Source organism: Trematomus bernacchii, unplaced genomic scaffold, assembly GCF_902827165.1.
Source record: "Trematomus bernacchii unplaced genomic scaffold, fTreBer1.1, whole genome shotgun sequence".
NCBI lineage: Eukaryota > Metazoa > Chordata > Actinopteri > Perciformes > Nototheniidae > Trematomus > Trematomus bernacchii.
In genome coordinates this window covers 2,251,299-2,269,878 of record NW_022987828.1, presented here as the reverse complement: position 1 = coordinate 2,269,878, position 18,580 = coordinate 2,251,299, and the positions used below count along the sequence as shown (strand labels likewise).

Here is an 18,580-nt window from a genome sequence, read left to right as displayed (position 1 = left end):
TGCTAAACTAAGCTAAGCTAACCCTCTCTTTGGCTCAAACTGAGCTGTATTTATCCTCTAACTTACCTTTTTAAATACTTCCACAGAAAAACGATTTCTTAATAACATATTAAGAAAAACAAAAGAACACAACAACCACAACCCCCCAGAAATGGGAATATATGTTTGAACACCACTGGGGTTAACTTGAGCGGGTCATGACATTTGAAATTCTGAATATTGGAAACAAAAGCATTTAAGAACACAATAGGGGCTTATTTTTACAACTACATTTATTAAAAAAACAAAACCAAAAAATGAACAAAACCCAAAAAAAGCAACCAGTGTCCCACCAGGGATGAGACAGTTTATGGAGAGACACATTTTTAAAAGCATACAAACCAGCAAACTGTAATCTAGCAGCATCCAAATGTTGGAATCTCCAAAATCATCATTTATATATTTAAATATATAGTTGTTTTTTTTGCCCTGGCAAGCTACACACTTTACAACATACACAGAGCGTTATCTCTCCTTAGTGCAGAAAAAAAAATACCTTTAATAAAATAAACAACTTTAGGTTAAATAAGCTTAAATAATAGTGTTAAATACAAGACACTTCTGTGGCAGATATTTACAGAAATAAACACATTTGGCATTGTAAGTGTGGTTCACTGGCGCTTGCTCTAATGCTCTAGAAACCACTGCATAAGAACACATTTGCTGTGATAAACTACACACACTATCAAACACTCTCACACACATACACACAATCATACATACAATTTTATATCAGTGAGCCACAGACAAGGCATGTGTTTATAAAAGAGAAATAAAAGCAAAGAGAAACAATCCATTTACAACCAAGAGTTTTAGGCACAGTCTGTCCTGTTTTATAAATACATGTCAAGTACAACTGCTTCTCGACAGGAACTCTTCACGTTTGTGCTAACTTCTTTTTCTCTTTTTTCATTTTAAAACACAGTTTTGTAACTACCACTTCATTATTGCTAGGACATTGTGACAGTGAATGGAAACTACTGACGAATGTGTGTAGGGAAAAGCACCTTGAAACATCAAAATTACTGCCATGTGACCCTACATTACAACACTGAGGAAAAGAAAAAAGGGGAATTTGTTCAAAGAAAAAACCCAAAACATCAAAAGCGTGAACGTTTTGGGAGCCAGGGAAACAGAAATCCAGAAAAAAGGGTCTCTGTTGAGCTACATTCATTTTCCCTCTTGGACTGTATGTTTCAAGACCGCCACATGTGGATTCCTCTTGGTGCAAGCAGACAGTCAGTACCACTTCATTAAGTCCAGTACATTCCTCCCCCTTCCTCGCCTTACCCTCTCCACTTTCCTGTGTCCGTGAAGGCCGGCACAGAAACAGCTGTGTGACAGTGTGCAGTACGATACAGTACAGCTGAGTATACAGCACAGTAGACTGACGTGACATACGTAGGTAGATTATATGTTGACTACAGTAAAAGAGCTTTACATTCCACTACTGTAAGAAGATCCCAGGGACTAGAGCAGGGCTCCCAAGGGTTCTCAATTCCTCTCTAGCGCACAAGGTTTTCCCATGAGCCCCTTTAGTCAGGATAAAGAAACCGTTAACATCAGAAACAGCTCCGCACTTCAGTCAGAGGAGGATCCCAAAACTAAGTTCCAGATCAGGGTTTCAAGTCTCTCCACACAGGGCTGCTACAGTCTCCTAAGCAGGGGCTTTTTAAATAGTTTTCATTACTCTGGGGGGCTGGTAATGGTTGGTTCTATAGTTTGTTGGCTTGTGGATCATCTGGGAGTCTAAAGTAGGAGTTGAGTGGGTGCCCAGGAGGAGTGAAGGCCGTCTCCTGCCCTCTTCCTGCGGGTCTCTCAGGGTTTCTTGTCAATGCTGTGAAAGAACCACTCTGTGAACTTCCTGAGCTGAGCCGACGCCGTCTGGCTCTCCTCCTGCAGACGCATGTTGTCCTGTCTCAGGTGTTGCACCTCCTCCTGCAACATCGCCTTATCCTCTTTCTCCTGGAAACACAAAGAAACACACAGACAATCAACATCGGGACATGAGGCAAAAATAAATGGAAGTTGATGAAATCCCCCGCTATAAGAACATGCATCTGTCGTCAGTGCTGTGTTAATGGGAGGCATTAACATGGCAAAGCAGCCTTTTCTCTGTTCTGATTAAAGTGCACTTCCCGTCACTATGTTAAGCGCATTAGCCGAGGTGGGGAAATGTTGGGCTGGGACACAATGAGGGAAGGAAGCAGGATATTGAATTAAGTGGATGAGTTTGTATTACACAGACCGCAGGGCATGCATTACTCAATGTCTGCTCTCCTGAGCTACGCGACACAGACATGCACTGTTTGCTGACCTGGAGGAGGGCAAAGAAGGGCAAAAAGGTGACGAAGACAGAATCAAGAAATCAGTTTGATATATGCGACCTCACCTTTCTGAGGTCATACTGCAGCTGTCTGAGGATCACCTCCAACTGGTTGACTTTGCCGGTTAGTGTGGCGGGGGCGCCGCTGTAGGGGGACACAAGGGTGTTGTTAAGACTCAAGAAAGACACCTTTTTCGAATAAAACACAAAGACCTCTTCTACAGCGATACAGGAGCTGATAATGGACAGTTAGATAAGCCCCGCCCCCTTTAATTACTGTTGTTATGCCTGTCAAGCTGTCCGTTTTCCCATTATTTGGATTGGACAATGGAGTTTTGTGTCTGAAAACATGAGGGTCGCTAGCTGATTATAACAATGTTAGCTAGCTAATGTAAGCTAATGCTAAAACGCTCTGAGCTGCCAGCTTACTTTTTTATGTTTTAAAAAAAAAAAAAGTATCTTAAAATATGTTAGACTCATACTTGGTATTATGCTAACAGACAGATCTTAAAGGTGGGGTAGGTCATTTTGGAGAAACCAGCTCGAGTTCGCTAGAATTTGAAAATACACAGCCGGAACAAATCTGCCACTTCCTTACAGAGCCCCTCCTCCAACACACAAGAACGCGCACATGACCAATGAGGGCACGAGATAAGTTTGTGCCCAGATGGAAGGCTGACAGGCAGGTAGGCCATCCAGTTATTTTAGCCGAGCCGGCTAAAATGATTGGTCATGCTTTTTACAGCGCTACGGCTTCCACAGATGACATTTTTTTATGGATTTTTTGTTAAAGCACTTAAGATATTCATTGCTATCGGGATGTTAAGAGCATTCCATGGAATATAACAAAAAGTGTATCTCGAGCCGGTTTCTCAAACTTACCTACCCCACCTTTAAGTGTAAGTGGATTTGGAAATAAAGGGAGTGCATTTTTCATGTTTTCCAATGTGGAGCTTCTAAGCCTTACCATTTTGTTACAGCATTAGGAAACACAAAAACTTGTTCTCACATAATCCTTGAAAGGTTTAGTTGCTTACAATTTGGAAAATATTTTGATAAGCAATAGAGAGCTTAGGTTTATGCTAGAGGATGTTTCTCTTTCACCACAGAGAAGGATTTGAGTATAACAAACAAGCGATGAGTTTTGCAAAGATAACATTAACTAATGCAGATTTGGATTCATATTACCTGTAACCCAAAATAATATTATACATGCATTAGTTAATGACACGTCCCTTTGTAGTTACAGTTAGCAAATAAATCATGGATAGAGTCCTTGGGTATAGAAATCCTAAACTGGACAGGCCTACCATGTCGAGTTAGGGTTGCTAAACTATGATTATTAAATCTCTGTTTGTGGGCAGGCTCTAACAAACAGTCCCTTTTTCACTTGCTACTGAAACATTGGTAATTGTGTGTTTGTTGTTTTAGCCTACTCTGCTCCCAGGGCTGCTCCTTCCGCCTCCACCACCCTTCTGGTCAGCTCTCTGGAGATATGTAGAGCCTCCGCCCGCTGCATGTCCGTCATGGTGCAGAAAGAGGCCACGCGCTGGTCTGTAGACAGAAGAGGTGACGCAACAGGTCATAATCTGCCCTTAACATCAAAGACAGGAAATGTGTTCAGAAAGGCACTTCATGGTGCCAACATGCAACTAAAATAGAGCGGAACAACACACTCGCATGCATGCATTCGTGACAGGATGGGGCGATTCATTCATGCTTTTTTTAATGAATGAATGGTTTTGGTTGAAGCGCTGAAAGGCAGTCCTCCTATACTGAGAGATCTATAGCCAGACAATAGGGAACAAGGTGGAAAACAGAGCATTTTTTAAAGACCATCACAGATAAAGTTAGTCCCTTGGGTGTTGCTGCGGTGCTTCTCCCTCTGAGCTGCTACTGACAGCTGTTTGACTCATAATGGGCTGGATCCCAGAGAGCTGTAAGGCACTAGTCATGCTTGTTTTGCCATATCAGGCCCTTAAGCTTGCTCAAAGCCCCATGGAAAACCCAAACTTGGCATGTTATGCTTGGGGACTGCTCAGTTTTGAGGCGTAATGCTCTTTTCTTTAGAAACCACACTCTTTTTCTAAAGACTAAAGATAGGAGGATCTGCATATTCATAGAAAAGATTAAGGAAACCCTTCTATTAATTTAGCCTCCAAATGAAAACTAATCCACTCCAAGACAAAAGCTGATGGAGCCCGGAGTTGGATGCGACAGGAAAGGGAGACCAAGCTTTAATTTACATATGAATGAATATTTCCCTCATATGTGCTGGCTGCATCAGAAAGATTAAAGACTTCTAGGATAGCAGTGACGGGCACAGGAAAAGCAGCTTGTCATTTTTTCCCCGTGACATGGTGTCCAGATTCTCTGGGCAAGCTGTTGATAATCAAACCAAAACAGATTACACTGAAGAGAAAAAAAATCTATGCGAGTGAACATACCGTGCTGTATGTATTTGCGAGGGAATATTCAAATAATATGCAATAGTTGACAAAGAGAGCTTTCACTGATTGCAACAAAAGACTGGTTGCTGAAATGTAGACCGTTTTTAATTCCATCCGCTTTCAAATGTTAGGAGGCCACAGTTTTTTTAGCTCTAAGCTTATCCAAACTGAATATGAGCAGTCTCTCTGGTGCTATTATAACTGCTTTACATCTCAGGCAACCTCTTTCTGCCCTGCCTCCAAACAGAGCTGGTTAAACATGGCACGATGTCAGCCTGGAGACACTTTCTGCTCGGCAACAAGACTCCAGTTTACACAGCGTTTTTCTGGGCCATGCAGGCTGCCGTGACAACTGCCTTCATAGTACTCTGCATCATCTCCACTGATTCCACTCTGATACATTTCCTGCTCCACAGCCCGCAGCGTATCATTTAAGCAAAGAAGAAACTCCACAGAGGATTCATTAATTATGACAAACAAATGGTCACATGCAACCCCATCGCTGGTCCGGGGGTCAGGCGGAGTTCAAATGGAGAAAATACTCATGGCATGTTAGCGTTTCCGTGATAGATGGGAAATACACTGGCATGGAAGAAGTAGCAAAACTACTAAAAGAGGGGGGGAAATGAAAGAAGTGATGATGCTGACCATGAACTGCTGAGACATTTCAATGCTAGTTAAATGAAAATAAGAGTGTGAATGAAAAGAGATTTTGTTTTGACAGGAACATATCACTCATGTTGTCCAGAGACAACAAACTGTAATATCCCCCGCAATTAACGTAAGCTTTTGATTCCTAAATTGCTTTCCCAGAGACCACAAAACACACAATTACTCTAAAGCAGCCATTCAGACTGCTTATTAGAAACAACATTGTACCTTAAAAGGAAGATTTTTAATTCTAAGGAGTGAATGTGCCCCTTAGGGACAGATGAGATGTCTTTTTGTGGACTAGAAAAAATCCAACATCTTGTCGACCATATTCAGATTTATTGGACAAAAGAAGCAAAGAGGAGCCGAAATACCCAAATGATCACCCAAACAGCAGTAAAAGTATTCCTGTAAGAACTCTCCCCGAGTGGCCGTTTGCTGGCTTCATGGTTTGACAATTGGCACCATGTCTGTGCTGGCATGTGATGGCTCACTTTTCCAAGCCACAGTGCTCAATGGGAATCACAATGGGGCTCAGAGCAGAGGCGCAAAAACCATTCCCTTAAATTGTCCCTACAGCACCTTAGGAGACACTAGAAGAAAACACAAAGCGTACACAAACCTGCACATGCAAGCGAGCTAGCACTTGCAGACTAAAACACACAAAATTGCACACACACACGCTAAGCAGCCAGGAAGAAGGGGGAGGTAACACGAGGTGCCAGCAGCTCCCGCCAGGCTGGTTACCTTCAAAGGCTCGTGCTGCATCAACCAGGTGGGACCAGTCCAGGCCCGAGGCAGGGTCTGGGAGGGGCATGAGGCCCGGGTCGCTGAACTTGGACCTGTCCGCCAAGGAGCCGTCAGAGAACCAAAAGTCATCTGCAGAGACAGGCAGGCACTCGGATCAGTGTCCAGGCCTGGCCTGAGTTTAGAGCTAATCTCTGAGTCACCCATCAGTTTGCATCACAGCAGACAAGAAGGGTTGGGAGAGGTATGGGAGGGCGTAGAAGGGGAGGGCAGGGGGTTTATTCAAACAAATCGTTGCTGCTAAAGGGAGGTTATTAACCTAACTCTAGCCTTGCACATCAAAACACCTAGCTCGAGTCTATGCTTGGTAAATCCAATCCTTGCAATCCAATCATACCTCCAGTCCAATACTAATCTGAAGCAAAATAACAAGTCCTCCTAATCGTTGCAAACGATTTCACTCTAAAAAGAAAAGTTTTCTATTTATGTGACAGCACAATAGGTTCACATGAAACCACCTTCTTTGCGTGCCACTCGCAAGGGCGCTGTCTGAGGGGCGATAAATGACTTGTCTTAGTGAATGTCTTCATGTTTCAATCAATATCTCCTTTCCTTCCACTCTGTCTCTCTCCGCCCTCCCTCCCTGTCAGCCCTGAAAGACGGGGAATGCAATAAACAAGCTCCCATTCTGCAGAGAGGCATTTAGAAAAGCACGAGTGGAGAAGCAGAGAAGGAGACGGAGAGAGCTTGAGGTGATGCTGACACTCTCCTTTCAATTTACCCAGCGTCTTGGAGCTTGAGTGATTCACTGTTTACCAAATTGGGCTGTTTCAGTCAGGGAAAGAGAGAGCCTGTGTTCTCAACTACCCTTCAAAACAATCAGGAATCCATCAGGTTGACAGTCAGAAGAGGCCAAAGAGAGAAACATCTTTCCAAAAGCCATTTTCTATCCAAAGACGGCAGCCAGAGACAGGGATGAGGAGCGGTATGGAAATGAGACGAGAGGGACAGAGAGGGAGGCAGGCAGGGACTTATGAGTGAATGAAACATTATGTATGACAGACATTGAGACACTCCTGATGGAAAAATAGGTATGTTCATGTCACAGATCTTCCAAAACCTGCAGCGGCGCAGGAAAGGACACATCACACCTCTCATCACTAATGCATATTCAGAGGATGCTTGGAGAACAGAGGGGAATACTAGCCAGCAGTGACAGGTGTCTGATTAATGCAGACAGAGCCACGTGCAAGTCGCACGCAGCCTCGCCCAGTTCCAATTAGTTGTCTATATCGAGGAGTGTTGCTGGAGTGTGTACCAGTTGGGCTAAGAATATTGGTAGGACACAAGTGGCTCTTCAAACAAGTATGTATGTCCTGGCCAGAGAAGAGGAATGATAATCCAAGATAGATGCAGAGAAAGTCTACATCAGCTTTCCTGTCTCTAAGAGGTATTTTAATAAGACAGAGTTCTGTTTTGTTTTCTTTAAAGGGCACAGTATGTCATTTCAACCACTAGGATTCTCTCAATCAAATCTGAATTATCTTCAGTGTCTCCTCCTCTAACAAACAGACCTCGTGGATGAAATAGGTAAAACACTGTCTAAACAGTACACATTAAACATCTGTGTTTTTTCTGTGGAATAGCATGGAGGAACTGCGTGCTATAGTATAGTATATCCTTGAAAAACGAATAACATCTGAAAAATGTACCTAGAAAATGTGCAGTTTGATTGGTAAAATGAGAAATGAAAGTTCATCTGTACTCACTCCTCAGGTTGGAAGCTCCCTGGTTGTGGACAATGCGGGGGGGCAGCGTGCTGTGGTAAGGTGGCGTGGTGCTGAAGAGGATGTCGTTGGGCATGGCTTGGTCCAGCATGGAGCTGTGCGAGCTGGTGTAGGACGAACCCTTACGGTTACTGCACACACTCTCGTCTGACAGCGTCCGGTATAGGGAACGTCTCGGTGACAGACTGCCCACCGCTGACACCTGAGAGAAGGAGAACAATTTGTCAACAGAGAGGCACAATCATGCAAATGATGGAGCTGAATGACATTTCCTCGGCACAGCAGGTTTACATGAGCGGGCAGCTGGGCGGGTAAGGAGGAAACATGAGGGAGCAGTGTCAGGAATCAATTACAGTCTTTGCTCTCTGGAAAATGCAGATGGATTGAGCACAGCTGGATGGGGTCTGGCAGAGTGGGGGGAAACAGGGGACAGGCCTCATGGAGGTGGTGACGGAGGTTACTGTGTAGTCACTGAGCTTAATGTGAGAATTAACATTCTGAAACTGCAGAAAGGGGTAAGTGCCTAATCGGGATGGAGAAGAAAAATATAAGCTGACATGCAAGCCAGAGATGTATTTGATAGAATAAAGTCACACAGCAATAAGTGTACCAGAGTATTGTATTGTAAATGGGAGTATTATTTCCCATGTCAATCCTAATCTTTTCAGTGCAGTTAGCGTGACCAATTGAGTCAAAATGGCCTCATTTATAGGAAATAAGCCAAGATGAAAAATAATGTAGTTTTCCTTGAACTAAAGTCCAGCATGTGTTATTACCCAGGGATTATTGATTCAGATCAATACAACGTAATTTAACTCATGTGGAAGTCAATTTAATGCAAAGTCACTCATTTGTGAATGAATTCGGTTCACATTTTCTTTTGGATGCTTGTTTACAAGTCAGACAAAAACAAATAAACACAGTCCAGTAAAGCAATAAAGTGTGTTTGCTGCTTTGTGGGACTTATAAAAGTCAATGCAACAAAAGCTGTTAGAATAGCTGTGGTTTGAAAAGCAGCATCGTCCTGATGTGCAGTCGTCTGTGCACAGAGAAGAATTACACAGCCCATCATTGCAGGGATAATGGAGTTTCATGACTGCGGCCAGAATTTTGACAGAAGATCTCCTGTTTTAACACACAAAACCACTAAGGCCAATCGAATCCGTCATTGTCCCTTTTAGCTTACATACATATTAGAGAAGTGACATCAAAAGTAGCCACAAATGATATGTGGGACATTTGGCCAGATGGGTAAATATCTGCCTTTGGCTTCCCAGCTGTAACCAACACTAGACAAGCATTCCCGCAGGCCAACACCCAGCCATCTCCATTTCAAAAGACTGATCCCCCACAAATCCCACCGTGACAATTTAACAAACATCTAGTACGTCTTTAAAGCGGCGATGTGCATTAGAACTCAAAGCAGCATACACACCCTGCCTCTAAAGAACATCTCAGGGGCTTTAACTCAACAAGGTTGTCTAACTGCACGTTTTCCCACCCAACTTTACAAGATTAGACCCCATAACGCTCCTCGCTCATCAAAACAACTTTGAACAGGATTTGCTGCTCTCTCATATAAAACAAAAATAGCACAGATTTAAAGATCTAATACATGGAGTCGGTCTAAATGAAACCATTTGCAAAAAGGGCTTAATGTTTTTTCAGAAGCCTTTTATTTATTCTATCTACAGCAACACATCCGAACACATCTTGGCGTCGGTTAACTGCACATTATGCGGAAAATGTTGCTTTAATCAAACCTGAAAGATTATCAACTATTTCAGTGTGTCTAAATCCACCTCAGCTGGCAACAGTGCTCTCTCTGATTTGGGCTGTTTGAATTCCTTTGCACAAATGCAACGCTCTTATCAGGCGAGGCAGCAGTGACACATCTACCGAGATTTTTCCTGACTTTCTTTCCCTCGGTGCTCGCTCTGAACAAAGACAACAACCAGCATAAGAAACCCTTTGACGTGCCACTTGGGAGGATGTGTCGGACAACCACCTATTCAGATGCTTTTTTTCTTTCCCACAGGAGGTTCAAAAGAGGAACGCTGTGGGAGAATGAGCTGTGAGCGGCCTTTCCTTTACGTCAGCTACACAATAGTCTGCCTGTTTGTGGCACGGCGTCTCAGCGGACACCGTGGCCGGCGAGGGAAATCTCTCCGCACCTGCTCACTAACACAAAGACTGGCATCGGGTGACTACCGGAAGTGACACACGAATTAACCTTTTAACGATCAAACGCATTTATTAAATGTGTCATAAATCAACAATGTTTCCTACATTGTCATTACTGTATTTATAATCCTTTACGTGCCAGCTGATGATTGAAAACATGCAGTCCCGGAGAAGCTGCTCCCGGAGAGAGAACAGTATGTGTTTATAGGGATCAGATGTTTATATGGTTGGAGTTTCTGGCTCTGTGCCCTCCTCCATGCATCTCTTTCCCAGGCTGCCTTTTCCACACATTGTATGATCATACTGAATCAGACTGGAGATTGAGGTTACAACAAAGAATATACCGCTCTTTGGATCCAACATACAGTACTGTGCACCAGTTGTTTTCATTCTTTGTGGAAACTAGAAGGAAATCACAGCAACGGCCTGACACACCTGCTTTCATTTTAGGCACCGACACCGCATGGTTCTCTTGTAAGCATCACATTTTATATACTGGAAGCCCAGTGAACAACAAGGCAAACCGATCAGAGCACACAGCTGCTTCGTGTGAGGGACATGGTCTGCTTGTGCAAGAGGGCATGCCTTCTATCTTCTGTAAGAATGAAGTGCATTTATATTAGGATCGAGCAGCATCCAAAAATAACCCATTTGTACGTCTCCAGGGTCCCTTCCGGGTAGATAATGGATGGGGGGTTGGGCAAATGGAAGATGCAATTAATAGAGTCTGCAGGAACATCAAACATCGATGCACTCTGTGCAACTCCCTGCCTTTAATCCATGACATCCCGACTGAGCAAACTCAGACCCCATTATAAATGAAATTATCCAAACACTCTGTGCCAGTCAATTGGGGACTGAAAGTGTCTTGTGTCGGAAGAGACGAGTTGGATCAGCTGTGAGCTCAGCAGCAGGAGTGGCTGATCGGGAGCAGATGTTTGTCCGGCTTTTAGTTGGTTCTCAGCAAGAGGCTATCTAATCTGGTTCTGTCCCTGTTGGTAGTACGCCTGTTAAGTCAGCATGATAAAATAGCCTGAGGGGTTTGTGGTCGATCCTAACAATGTCATGTCATCACGCTATCAATCATTATTTCACAGTTTCAACAGGTTTTATTTGTCAACCTCAAAATGACTGTGCCATTAATAGGTTAGTTAGTCAATCAGCTACGATGACCTTACCTTCCGACTTCTGTCTTCTCCTGGAGGGCTGTCCAGGAGCATCATTTTAAGATATTCTTCCTTCGAAAGTCTCTGCAGCGATTTCCCATCCTGCTCGGCAGCCTGGAGCCTGCAGGCCTCCTCTGCGTACAGCTGCCTGTAAACCATACAGATGAGGGGGGGGGGACACAGAAGAGCAGAGCTCATCAGAAAGGTCATATAAGAGCCACTTCCTGCATTGGAGGCCTCGGGCCTTCACTGCTTGCCCCAGCTATTTAGAAAATAATGTCAGTATCACACAAAAGGGTTCAGGGTGGATCAGTCTTAGCATGCCAACATCAGGTGCCTCCATGCTAGTCAGGTGAACTTGGGCTGGAGAAGGGAGCAGGGAGGGAATTGATTTTCAATCCCACCCTGTCCCATCTCACTCTGCCAAACCGATGGTTAAAGACACTGTGAGGAATGCAGCCAGGCTGTGAGAGGGAGAAAGGAAGGAGGAAAGAAGGTTCGGACCAACATTACATTCAGAGACAAGTGCAAACCACACACTGTGGAGGAGATTTCAGACAACAACAGAGAACACAAGAGCTGCTAGACAGGATTGGCAAAGGATCAACAAGAAGTGACATGTTTTGTTTCTGCAGTGTTTCTGTCTGTCATGATTTTCAGGGTGCTGGGTGTGTTGAGGAGTTTTACTGGGAAGGGAGGATGTGACTGACCTGCCTGGTGAAGTGGTGTGTGGCTGTGAGACCTCTGCTTTAAGTGAGCAGCCTGTGAGCATGACACACTGAGTGCTGTTGGCAGGGCGCTAGATGGCCGTGGGGGATCTGCATCACGGTGAGACGATGGGCAGCCTGGCTGACGGTTACCTAGACACTGGTGCTGAGAGTTGCCCTGTTTTAAGCTTTTGGCACCATGGCAACCAAGCCCTAATAGACGGTATAGCAAATGTGTGATTGCCGAAAGCATTCTGACTGATCCATGAGATGCCTGGTTAAAATAAAAGTGATGTATTCTGAAGGCTGCATCCAGGGGAAAACATGAATTAAGCTTGGTATACTAGCGAAGATAATGGAAAAATTAAATAAATGATGATAGAAAAAGATTTTTGATTGCATGTTGATGTTACCTTCCTCTGTCCCTTCTACTTTAAACAAGTAAACAACTTGAATCCGAGGAAACGGCTTACTCATGACTAGAAGATGAAATAACTAAAACATATATTTTGTGCAGTATAACACAGTCATGATGCCATAAATCATAACACAAGACAAAAAGGGGCTCCAGATGCTATAAATATTAATATATTCAGATTTGACAGCCTCTACTCACAACTCTTGTCCTCTCTTCTCTAATTTGTGCAATCAGCCTGCACTTCTCTCAAACTTTTACATACATTTTTGTGATTTGTGAGACGGTTGGTCTAAGCCGAGACAAACATGACTTCATATTTGAAATAACTTTTAGTTTTTCGCAGGCAGTTTAGTTCAAGAGATTTATTAAAATGAGACCTGTGAAATAAACAGATTTTGATCGATTGTACTATTTTAAGCCTACACTTGGTTACTATTTTTACGGAGATGTTTATCATACATAATTCCTTCAAGGATGTCCGGTTTTTAAAGTCTGAAGTGAATTTCTGTTTTCGTAGTTGTGGTTTTAAAACAAAACACTCCTTTCAAACCAGCCTGTCCGTTGTGGAGTGTCTTGCTGCCAATCACTGTTACAGACACTTCACTGGACCACAAAGGCTAAAACATAGAGAAGAAAAAGAGAGGGGGTGTTGGGGCGCACTTAACCACAACATGCCTGTTTTGGGTTTAGACAGCTTGTTGCATGTCACCTCCTCTCTCTATCACCATGGCGGCTGATAAGGAGTAAGTATTGTGGACAGTACACAGCAGGATTTGGGAGGAGATACAGCAGAAATGTCACAGCCACTGACGCACAGCTTGTTGTCCTCCACTCTCAGCGTGTGTCACGAGTGGGGAGGTGATTCTGGGACAAAGGGTGGGGGCTGGGGAGATGTGTGTGGGGGGGGGGAGCAGACTGGGCCATGGGGGGTTGACTTTGACTAACTGAGTACCTTGAACGATCAGACAGCATTTTGAGGAGGAAGGCTAACAAGCTCTCCGCTCCTCTGGAACAAGAAGCAAGAGAGAAACAGCCGAGGGTTAGGAGGCACACATCCTGCGTTACATACAGTGTTAGAGCAAATGAGAAAACATTTTTAGAAAGGGGGAAGAGAAACTTCATTATGTTACAATATCTGTGAGTAATATTAGGCCATTCATCATGAGGCGCTTATGTAAGATGAAATAAAACTGTGGGAATATAAAAACAAACAATGGGGAGGGTAACTGAATTATGGAGCTTTTTCATAAGTCGGCAGGAGATGACAATCAATCACATAGTCCTTAAGTGGCACATTTCACAGGCTTAATGAAATTACTTGGGAGCTAAAGCAGGGGGTGTCTTCCAGGGCAACTCTCACATTTAACCCCTTTTAAAATATGCCCACAGCAGCCCGGACACAAACACCTTGGAAAGCGCACACACACACATACACACACACAATCAAAGCTGTGTTTCAATTTCACCGTCAATGGCTCTCTGTTCTCTACAGAAAACCATTTAATCATCAGACAGATACAGTCAGTCGTCACTGCTTATATAAAGTCTGAGGGGAGTAAACAATCTCAACCTGGCTGAGCGTCTGCATGCATTCCTCTTCCTCTGCGGTATTTCTATTAGGCTATTGTGTGGCGGGGTGTGTCCTTGGGCTGTGGCAGCCGTGTGTTTTTGTGTGCGGATTGTTGCTTGGCTCCCAGCAGAGATGCTCATCTGGTAGAGGCTCAGCCCGGCAGTCCACGGGGACGCGGCTTCACGGGAACAATCAATAACTGCAAGTGACATGTGCCAAGTGTATTATGTCCGCGGCTTCATTGAGCTTATTTATTTTGTGGCTGTCTGCTTCAATCAAGGCCAGTTTATGCACACTGGGTGAGCTGATGGAGGGGGGGGGGCACTTGTATTGGAATTGGTCTGACTCTAGTGCAACAGAAACTCTTGGAGAAGCCTCTACAGGAAGAGAAGCAGCGCCTATCGTTCGTGATTAAAAAGAGTGTCATCTAACTTTGCATGATGGCTACTGAACTTGATGTGAACGAGGAAAACATTTCTATTAGTGGTTTAGGAGCGCATTTGGTGATGATCTTATACATGATCTCTCTTGCTTTGTCTCTCACACACACTCACCCACACTCTGAAATGTTGGGAGGTCCCTCAGTGCAGTGGGCATCTTCATCCTCATCATCATTCGTCTTCATGCCCACTGGGAGTGTGCAACCGGACAGTGGGCGTGTCTGTCCACAGGCCTCTGAGCTGGGTCCCGGCCCCAGCTCTGGCTCTGGCCCTGTGCTGCTGCTCTGGGGGATGGTGTACACCTTGGAGGAGTCAGCTGACATACAGTATCTGGCACCGCGGGCCAATGGACTGCCAGAGTGGTGAGAGCCACTGACCAAACAGCAACAAAAGAAAAAGGATAATGTAACTCATAAGTGATCAAAATGAATGAAAAAACATGAAAGCATAAACAAACATCAACAATGACAAAATGTGCTATTAGTCAACTCGCTCGAATGATTTTCAACTTAAAGTGATTGATGAAAGCTCCGCTGTTGGCATGGACATGATGACATCATCTCCTCCACAGAGTCAAGCTAATTCACCTCTGACCTACATTGGAAGATGACTCAAAACCAGTCCAGCACGTAAATATTACTGCTGAACTTTGTCCTTTAAACATTTAGTCAAATATCAACTGACAAACCGTATTAAAGGGTCAGTCTATTTGATTTAGACAGAAGGGTATTTTCCCGTTACTCTGACTAGACTTGGCATAAACAAATGCTAGGCTAGATATCACAAGGTAAGTGGGAAAATGTTTCTTTTTCTTTTTTATTTGGAGGAACATACTCTTGCACCTATGATCAAATAGTCTAAGTAATGATTTATTTATAGAGAAAAAAAGGTTTTTCACTAAAATGGTTAGTATTGTAGTGATATTCCCCTACATTAACCCTTATGTAGCCCTAACCCTACTAAAGCAGAGTTTGTTTCATGGTAAATGGGTAGTGAATGGATTGCATGTATATAGTGCCTTTCTTTCTTAATGGACAAAACACTTTACAATTTCCCTCCTATTCTCACCAAATCATTCTCTCATTATTGTTTACATTCACAGCACATCACACAATCCTTTCTTTTTAAGCTTTGAGCCTTTTCTTCACTAATGTTTCAACTTGGTGAAAATGCCTAGAATAACTCTGTATCCTTACGTAAGGCATTAATGCAGAATGAGTGAATTGTATTTGACAGTGATGAGAAAATGAGCCATGCATCAGACAAAGAGCGCTCTGCCTGTCTTTGCTCCTTTTAAAATGGCTCACAGTGCATCCTTTGCAATGTAAAGCTAATCCCCCAGAATGAGACATATACTATGGTTTCCTATTCATACCTTTTATATCATCTAGGGAAGACAGTGTTTGTTCCATATTACATGCCTGGTTAGCTGCCAAACTGTAACATATAGATGCCAGGTTTTAGTCCTAAGGTCTTGTTGTCTGTTGGAAAACTTTCAGCAACATTCTTCTAAAATACCTCAGAGACATTGGAGTTGGCTTAAGCTGTGGGCACTACACACTCTGTTTCCATATTCATGACCATCTGGGCCACACCCTGCGAAATGTGCTCCTGCTGCTTCACTGTTTGTTCAGATGACATCCGGGTGTCAAAGCCCATTACGTAAAAGGTGGGAAGCATCGGAGTATTCAAGGTGATGGCAGGGGCTCTTAACTCATTTCTGAATGATGTCCTGGAGTGGACAGCTCTGACGCCTCCCAAACAGGTCACTGATCTCAACAGATTGCGCTAACATAATCCTGTACCCCATAAACATATAGATACCCATTCCATTTCATAGAGACAGACTGTGAATGGCTGCAGGGCCAACCCTCTCTCACACCCCTCCTCTTTCCCAGATGGGTCCCAGTCTGGTGACAAGGACTTGGATTACTGTGTGATGAAACCTCCCCCCGCGTTGCCCTGGCCTGACAGCAGCCCCCCCCCCACTGGCTTCAGCACAGCTGGATGAGTCAAGCAGCGGGTCAGGAGTGCAGAGCACGGTTGGGTGAAAAGGTCAGCTAACAGCCAGCAAACGGCCTTTTGTGCAATCGCGTTTGCTTCTGTGTTTAAAAGAACAGATAATGTGGCTGAAGAGATTGCCGGCGGCGGTGTGTGTGTGTGACTGTAACCACGTGTTTGGACACAGCGGATATTGCTCCGAGATACATACCATGAAAAGGCAGTGATTTTTATCAGTGGACAAATCAATAAGCCAACACCCAATTAAGCCACAACATTCAAGTAATTGTCAATTGAAGGTAGAACATCACAATCAAAATTGGCGAGTGTAGGAGTATACAGTGTGGTGACAAATAAAAGGAAAACATAACATTCAAATGTCTTAGCATAGACATTCAGAGCAGTTTAGATTCAATAGGTCTCCCATCTAACTTGACTGACCACAAACACTTTTTCCAGCAGCAAAACAGTAGATACCTAAAACAAATAAAAACTGCAAATAAAAAATATTTTAGGAAAAAAAAAAAAAAAAAAAAAACACACTTCCTGTCTCTTCACTTTACCTTGAATGGGATGAGATCTCGCTTAGGTCTCCGATGCTTCCTTCTGTCACATGACTAGACATAATGGCCGACGCGTAGCCGTGCGGCATGTACAGTTTCCCATGATCCTCTTCTGACGCCCCGTCCTCATGGTGCTCCGACGCCCAGGGGTGTCCCTGCTCCCCCACCCTGCCCTGCAGCAGCACCCGGGCCCCGGGGGCGACGCATGGATTCGTGTCGATGCCGCTGTCCGTGGACGCCCCTTTGATGTAAGTGAGGCCCAGCATCTCCGGGTCCATCAAGTCTCCCGAGCCAAAGTGCTTATCGTCGCTGTTGCTTGAGGCGTTGCTCGAGAGGGTGTTGCTACTTGAGTGGCTTGAGTTTTTATCGCCAGTCTGGTAGAAAAAGACAGAGCAGGAGGGTTAAAGAAGATACAAATACAGTAAATCAGAAGAAGTCAAATCATTTTTACGGTTGCTCTAACATGCTTGGTGCAAAACGGGGGGATGGGTTAACCCATCAGGCTACATCACATGTTCATGTTCTGAGGCTTCCTCAAGCCCATGGCTAGTTGACAAGGAATATAAAAAGAGGATATGCTTAATGTACATACTTTGTTTTTGACTTCCTCTGTGAGAAATACACATGATCTAGCTCCTAAATTAGTTTATAAAAAGGAATGTATTGCATCTTGTTAGGTTTTGATCAGAAAGCTGTCGCTGTTCATGATTAGGATAAAAATATGGATGTGAAATATGCAAGGCCATGTCTAATTTAGTTTGAGGCATCTAAATTGTAGAACAGCAACCAAAAAATGTTAATGTATTTACTCAAAAACCAACCTCTAGTGAAATGGGGTTAACAGATATGTCTGATTGAAGAATATGAACTAAGACTTCATGATAATGACATGTTTGCTTCATCATGCTATGCTAAACACTGCTAAATCATGAAAGCATATTAAATTGCATCACATCAAAAACAGCTACTCTTACATGAAAAAAAGGGGGGGAAAGGCTGTGAGCATTATGAAGAGAGAATGCTGAGGGAATGGCACTGAAAGCACTAAAAGATGCTGTTAGCTGAATCCAGCAGCCTCTGGCATCAGAAGGAGAAAGGAAAGACGGAAGGAGAGATGGTGAATGGGCCACATTTTTTTATAAATGAGAGGGGAATATAGAGAAAGGAGAAAATGAGAGGCGCGAGCACTTAATATATTCAACCTTCGAGGAAAATGTGTCCTAGAAAAGTGTGAGACAACCCCAAACGGTGATGAGCTGAGACCCCCGTTAGCATGCTGATGAAGGGAAAGTGATAAGTGCAAAGAGCGACTCGAGGGGACGACATGAGGTTGGATATCCCAATTGAGCTCCTGGTTGCTGCAAAGCACAATAAAGGGCAATTTGACCTCACCCTGGCTCAAACACTGATGTGGGGAAAAGCAGATCCGACAGAGCAGAGTTGGGCATTTACTGCAGCACAGGTACTGTAGAGGCTGCTTTAAAAGCTTTTAAATGGTGTGCCCTTTCACAGCAAGTTGACAACAAATTTC

The 18,580-nt window shown here is 43.8% G+C and overlaps 1 protein-coding gene across 4 annotated transcripts in view; it reads right to left on the bottom strand.

Moving 5' to 3' along the window:
- Nucleotides 1-254: 254 nt before the first annotated feature.
- The window catches only part of LOC117499702 (signal-induced proliferation-associated 1-like protein 2), an 85,960-nt gene continuing 67,634 nt past the window's right edge, over nucleotides 255-18,580 (bottom strand). For 2 of the 4 annotated variants that reach the window (XM_034152282.1, XM_034152283.1), the window contains exons 14-21: nucleotides 17,050-17,423; nucleotides 14,600-14,857; nucleotides 11,363-11,498; nucleotides 7,983-8,202; nucleotides 6,214-6,345; nucleotides 3,802-3,919; nucleotides 2,432-2,510; nucleotides 255-2,004 (exon numbers count right to left, since the gene is read on the bottom strand). In XM_034152282.1, coding sequence (XP_034008173.1) covers nucleotides 1,858-2,004; nucleotides 2,432-2,510; nucleotides 3,802-3,919; nucleotides 6,214-6,345; nucleotides 7,983-8,202; nucleotides 11,363-11,498; nucleotides 14,600-14,857; nucleotides 17,050-17,423 — 1,464 coding nt within the window. In that variant the 3' untranslated portion in view covers nucleotides 255-1,857. The remainder of the gene's footprint in view (nucleotides 2,005-2,431; nucleotides 2,511-3,801; nucleotides 3,920-6,213; nucleotides 6,346-7,982; nucleotides 8,203-11,362; nucleotides 11,499-14,599; nucleotides 14,858-17,049; nucleotides 17,424-18,580) is intronic. The other 2 variants (XM_034152284.1, XM_034152285.1) reach the window with 2 other exon arrangements.